The sequence below is a fragment of the Sphaeramia orbicularis genome, chromosome 5 (genome assembly GCF_902148855.1).
Source record: "Sphaeramia orbicularis chromosome 5, fSphaOr1.1, whole genome shotgun sequence".
Taxonomy (NCBI): domain Eukaryota; kingdom Metazoa; phylum Chordata; class Actinopteri; order Kurtiformes; family Apogonidae; genus Sphaeramia; species Sphaeramia orbicularis.
The window spans coordinates 41,149,123-41,156,001 of NC_043961.1; the positions used below are offsets into that span (position 1 = coordinate 41,149,123).

The 6,879-nt window shown below is 38.6% G+C and overlaps 1 protein-coding gene across 1 annotated transcript in view; it reads left to right on the plus strand.

Moving 5' to 3' along the window:
- rims4 (regulating synaptic membrane exocytosis 4) overlaps positions 1 to 5,609 on the plus strand; it is a 90,290-nt gene extending 84,681 nt beyond the window's left edge. The window contains exon 6 of the mRNA XM_030134490.1: positions 3,828 to 5,609. Coding sequence (XP_029990350.1) covers positions 3,828 to 4,046 — 219 coding nt within the window. The 3' untranslated portion in view covers positions 4,047 to 5,609. The remainder of the gene's footprint in view (positions 1 to 3,827) is intronic.
- Positions 5,610 to 6,879: the final 1,270 nt, after the last annotated feature.

Sequence of the window (6,879 nt, forward strand, 5' to 3'; positions counted from 1 at the left end):
GTGTTTTTTTAAAATTAAATCCCTTTCTCCCTTTCCAGCAGCACCTAAATTGGTGTGTCTGCCTGGGAGTGTGTGTGTGTGTGTGTGTGTGTATGTGTGTGTGTGTGTGTGTGTCTGTGCGTGCACATGTATGTGTGTGTGTGTTCCAGTTCTCAGAGTAGCAGAGGATCTAGGACATCGTATTTTTATCCTCCACACTCAAAACTCCACCAGTTTCTCTTGTCCTTCCTCGCTCACTCTGTCTTTGCTAAGATGCAGCGGTGTGTGTGTGTGTGTGTGTGTGTGTGTGTGTGTGTGTGTGTGTGGTGATGGTGGGGTCAGGACTTTGTTTGGAGACCTGATGGCACACACACACACACACACACACACACACATAGAGAGGGAGAGATTCTTTAAAGATGGAGGGAATAGATTGAAGCAGATTTGACCTGGGAGTCTCTGTGGAAATCAAGTAGCAGACACACACACACACTCACTCACTCACTCACTCGCACATAGCAAACAAATGGGTATGGCGGCATGCACAGACACACAAACACAGCACATGGGCAGACATACACACACACTGATATTGATTATTCTGTCTCCTGCTTGACAAGATGAAGGGCCATCTGAGATGAGCCGTGATGTTATAAGGATGTCAGGAGACAGAGGACACCTACACACACATCAGCATACACCTGTATATACACACAAACACACACACACACAATCCCTCTTCATTTAGTTTAATTGACACCTCAGCCTGCTCCATGCTGCTGTAACAGACTCAAACTGTCATGACTGAATGCTTTAAAACACATTTCGAAAGTGTCTGCATTAACGTTAACGAACCCCGACCTCTTAACCTTATCACTCTGTCAATTAATGTCTGGTCCTCCGTTACCCAGAATGCTTTAGGTGCAGGATTCAAAGAGCTCTCGAGTCATGTAAGGCACTGTGTGTTACATGGACCGAAAGATGATGTGAATATTGAACACCTGCAGACAGAAGCTTCTCATCTACATTTTCTACCCAAGGTTAAGTTGTATATCGTTATCCTCATATAATTGCCTAACTTATACACAAATGGACAAAAGTATGGGGACACGATGAATTCAGGGGTTTCTTTTCTAACAGGAATCTGGGATACAAAACAATAATGACAAATGTCATAATATGGTTTAATATTAGGATAAATATCATGTTAATTATTAATATTGATGTTTCTATGTCAAATCATCATGAACAGGAAATAAAATAAAGAAAAAAAGAAAAGAAAAACACTTGTCATTTTGAGAATAAAGTCACAATATTTGAAAATAAAGTTGTAATATTATGGGAGTAAAGTTGTAGTTTTAAAAAAAATAATAATTTCACAAAAATAATGTACTTTAATGAGATTAAAGTCATAATATTTTGAAAATAAATTCACAATAGTGCGATAAAAAGTCATAATTTAGAAATTGTAAGCCTTAAGCCTCATTGATGACAGAGTTTCCGGTTACAGCGAACGTAACAAGCGAAACAGCAACTTTCACTTCTGTAGGACTAGACGACTAATGCTAAAGTGTTGATGGTGGGCTAATAAGCTCTGTATTTCGCCAGACATAAACCCCAAATAAAAGTATAACCTCACAAAATATTCCAAGTTCACCATTATGTGATGAGTGGGTACAGTGTTATTCTCATAATATTATGACTTAATTCTCGTAAAATTATGACTTTTTGTGTATTCGACTTTTCTCATAAAATTACAGGTTTTATCTCGATATTTTACAGTTTTATTCTCATAGTGACAAGTGTTTTTATTTTCTTATGTGGCCCTAATACGCCGTCATACAAAAGGTACAGATACCCTAATATATCAAATCCCCCCCCACGCCATGCCAAAGTTTTTGCTCATACAGATGACGAACTGATGACAATAAAAAGTACTATGTAATTATGTCATGGTTATAAGGTTTGTCCAGGTATGAAAACAATTTGGTTAGGATTAGAAAAATAGTTTCTAAAAATGGTTCAGGGGAAAGTTATTTGACAGCCAAAGGTGTAAGGCAATGAATATTCATCCACAAAGTTTATTATTCTATCACAGGGGGGTCAAAGTCATATGAGTTCAGGGGTCACATACAGACCGGACCGGACAGCTAAATGATAACGTAATAACTTATAAATAATAACCCCAAATGTCTCTTGTTTTAGTAAAAAAAAAAAAAAAAAAAGTAGAAGTGCCATTTTAATTATATAATTCCTCATTACATTATAACTTATAGATCACAGTTCATCTACAGATATACAAAACATTTAGTAACAGGCAGAATATTGGCAACATTCAATTTATTTTTCTGAAATCACTTCACACTGTTTCATAGTTGTTTAGATTATTCACATTTTTTGTGGAAGAATAGTTTATAAATGTAAATATTTTCATCATGTAATTTCATCATATGTTTTTTGGTAATTTTTTTAGTATTTCTTTTTTCTGAAACAAAACAAAAAAAAGAGAGAGAGAAACATTTGGAGTTGTCATTTATAGGTTACTATGCTTTTATTTTACTTGTACAGTCCACTTGACATCAAACTGAACTCCGTTTTCAGATTGTTAATCTTCATTGTAATTTTTGTATTTCACAAATTCATCTCCCAGCCATATCCCCAGCCTCCTAAACATACTCCTTAGTTAATATAACACAACATTATTATTATTATTATTATTATTATTATTATTATTATTATTATTATTATTATTAGTGTTGTTATTATTCAATAACTCACTGGTGCACCTTTACTGTCTGTTATCTCCTCAACCACCTGCTCTTTATAGTTGTATTCTGTTTATAGTTACATTCAGTTCTGTTGTTTTCTATTTTTTCTATTCTGTTCATTTTGGGGCCTTAGAGTTTTATCATTTCACTTTTCTGTATGTGATGCACATATGGCAAGACTGACAATGAAACTGACTTTGACTTTGACTATTTTAGCATACTAGCACGTTGACCCGTAAGGAACCATGGGTTGTAGATGTGATAGTTTTTATGCTGGGGAGAGCTAACTTTTGGGAAAAGATGTGAGTCTGTGTTTTATAAGTACTAACATGAAAATTGTTTGGTAAATCATTCTTTAAAATTTAAACAACAAATAATATATTAATACCGATATCTGGGGACTGAAGTTCGTAAATGCGTCATTCCTGTTTTTTAACTTCATTTCCCCTCATGCAGTGTGGTACTGCACTTCCTGTCAACCATCATGGGCATAGCAACGTGATTGTAAGGCTATTGTATTCCAAAATGACTAATATCTCCCAAATTGTTGGTCCTATCAATTTGCTGTTTTGGCTATTCTCTTCCTTGACCAAAAATACATTAGTATGTCAAACTGCAGCTGTCAGCTCTTTCCGGATTTTGAGTGATGCCCGAGACACATACACAAACACACACACACACACACACAAACAGAGAGTCCAACTTCCCTTTTAAGACAGCACTGATCACACCCATTGTCTCCTGACGTGCAAGGCTGCCTCCTGTCCCTCCCCCTGGCAACTGCTTAGCAATGTGAATTAAATCAGTCCCTCCTGACTTTAAAAAAGGGAATTTTAAAGAATAAAGATATTAAATGTTAAGATGGGACCATTCCTCAACTGTAGGTGCCATATCGGCCAGTTAAAAATGTCTCAATTTCTCAGAACTGTGCAGATACACACACATACACAGACAGACAGACAGACCTTCCAGTATTATGGTAAAGCTACTGTTGTTTTCACAGTGGTTTAAACCCCTGATGTCAGTATCTGACCCTGACCTGTTACTTCTGATCTGTATGTTCTCCACCGTCTCCTGTAGGTGATTGTTTGGGGAAACTATGGCCGCATGGACCGCAAATGCTTTATGGGCGTGGCTCGAATCCTACTGGAGGAGCTGGACCTGAGCAGCATGGTGATCGGCTGGTACAAGCTGTTCCCTACCTCCTCCATGGTGGACCCGACCATGGCGCCGCTCATCCGTCACTCCTCTCAGATGTCCCTGGAGAGCACCATCGGCCCCTGCTGTGAGCGATCCTAAAACTCAGCTTAAAGTTCAGACTCTGATTGTCTTGCTGTCTTAGCTTCATCCTAGGACGCGACGCTTTATTTCCTGTAGTCCTGCGCCCTGGAGCGGGTAGGTTTGAAGGATCTGATATAAGGTACTTCAGCAGGTTTAACCACACTGGAAAATCACTCTACGGTCCAGTTTGATCTCCTACAATTACTGGAAATGATTGTTTTTTTGATCATGTGTCTGCTGATGGGATGCTACTCTCTTTTTGCAACGGACCACCAATCTGACTCACAGGACCACATAGCTCTGTTGAGATCTTGTTTATGAAAAAAAAAAACCTGCTTCATAATCCACTTCTAAGGAGGGCTAGGCTACATCCATCAAACTCTACTGGGACCACGGCTCAGCTTTGCTTCAGCTGTGCATCTAGTTCACAGCCTACATTCAGTTTCCATTCCCAGGACTCACCTGTCATCGGTCTGTGTCCCCATTAAGAGGCTGGACAGACCTGTAAGTGTTCCAGTCTTTTCACCAGTCTGGAGACAGTGCCACTACCCTTCGATTGTCTGAGACACCAGCCTCTTATTGTGCAGGAGCATCAGGACCTGGATCTGAGCCCAGCAGGACAACAGAGGACTGAGATAGACCCTTTATCGTAACCAGCCCAGAGGTCTGGGTTCATGAACACTTTGACTTGAGCCGTTTTTGTTTGTTTCTTTTTGTCTCTCATGTTTTGCCCTTCATTCTTTACAGATAATGTGTGTGTATGTGAGTGTAATAGATATAAAAACCAATGGCTACTTCAAGTGCAGGACCATCAGTACGGCTGGTTTTCAGCTCATACCAGGTACTTCCCAGGTTTCAATCAGAGACTTTACGAACTTCAGTTTTTCCAAAGACCGTGTGCCATTATGATCCAGAAGTCTGTACATTTACATCCAGTATTATTGAACAGTCTGTGACCAGATGCCGCTCTGTGGGTCTTAAAGGCACGTGGTATCAAAGTGATCGGAGGCATCATTTACACCTGGTTGTTTCTTTAATCTTAAGATTAAAAAGATAACTGGCTCTGTACAAACCCATCAATGATGTATTCTCAAATAGGGTAGATGATCAGTACATTTCTTGTAAAATAATGGATTTTATGCATGGAATATATTGTTTTAAAATGAGAAGCAGCTAACCGTGATGCATGTGGTTAGTTTATGGTAATCTCATGACCCTGTTACTTGGAAATAACATTCATGTGCAATTAAAATGCAGAAGCTATTACAGACATAATCAGCGGTAGATTATGTGATTTGCAATGACGTAAGGCATAACCAAATGTTGGACAAAGGTTGGTTGAGGATTATGGTGAACTTTTACACCAAAATTTACAACAGGTTACGCAAAAACAAATGAAGTATGATGAGGGTGTGATTAAACCAACATATTCGTCTAACCAAGGGATGCCAGTTTCAGAAAACGGAATCTGCAGGTCCTTAAAAAGTCTTTTTAAAACTCCTTAAAAAACTAACTAAGGCTACATTCAGACTGCAGGCAAATGTGGCCCAAATCCCATTTTTTTGCCCTTATGTAACCTGTATCCGATCTGTTAAAGACAGTTTGAACAGCACAAACCTGATTTTTTCAAATCCGACCCAGGTCACTTTCATATGTGGTCCTAAATCCAATACGTATCTGATATTTTGCAATGTGACTTAAGTCTGAATGGTCAGGTCACATTTATCTGACCTTTACATCATCGAAATGGGACAAACGTCACAGTTCTGTCCCTCCATACTTACTTCCATACCAACATTGCATGCTTGCATGGTCATGTTTTACATCAGGACCTCTTTTGCACATCTGGGTCACTTTAAGGTCCCATTGTGTTCATACTCAAAACTGATAGAAGTTGAACTTAATGTGTAATATGAACGAGCACACAAAAAAATTGGATTTCACCAGAAAATCTGAAGTGTGCATTAAGACCTGCTGTCTGAACGTAGTCTAAATGTTAGCCTCTAACATGTTCTTTATGTACAATTTTGAAATAAGTGTCTTGATCACATTGTAACGAGACCAAACGAAACCATTACAGAGCCAGTAAACACTAACTCAGCCAGAGCTATAGGCCTGTATGTCTGTGGAAATGTGGCATCTCTGCATGGAACATGTATCTCTGTCTAGAGGTGATTCGTTATGCTTGTAAGGTTGACAAAATCTGGCTTGAGATCAGCATATTCTGTGTTAATTCCAAAAAAAAAAAACAAATTTGAAGCCTTGTGCAAGAAGACAGAAAACAGATGATTATCTGTGTAAATGTGAACCAGGTCTTAAATTACATTTAAACAGTGTGACAAAGATTTCACTTCTGTCTTATTTCTAAAAGTTCAGTGTGTAATATTTAGTGACATCTAGTGGTAAAGACACAACTGCTTGCCCTTATAGCGGCTGTCAGTTCAACCTGTGTTTGCTTCAGTCCAGGCTTTTTAGATGCAGATCTTTTCTGGATGTATTTAACATTCAAACATAACCGATGACAGAAGTGAATCTCAACACTGGACACATACCGACTATAAACCTGGAAACCAAGGCAGTCAGATTCACAGTTTCATGCAGTCGATCCTTCTAAAGCCACCTAAATCTTACACACTGGGCCTTTTTGGAACCAGCAGAGACTGCGTTTAACATAACCATAAGAATAAATAACATCTGTGCTGTAATCACTACCAGCAGACACAGAACATGGTGTTGGTGGAAAGAAAACAGATCATTTTTCCAATGAGTCTCAACACTTGAAAGCCATTTAAGTCAGGCCAGTTTTATTGGTATGGACCAATGTCATAAATTACAAATTTGCCTCAATGCG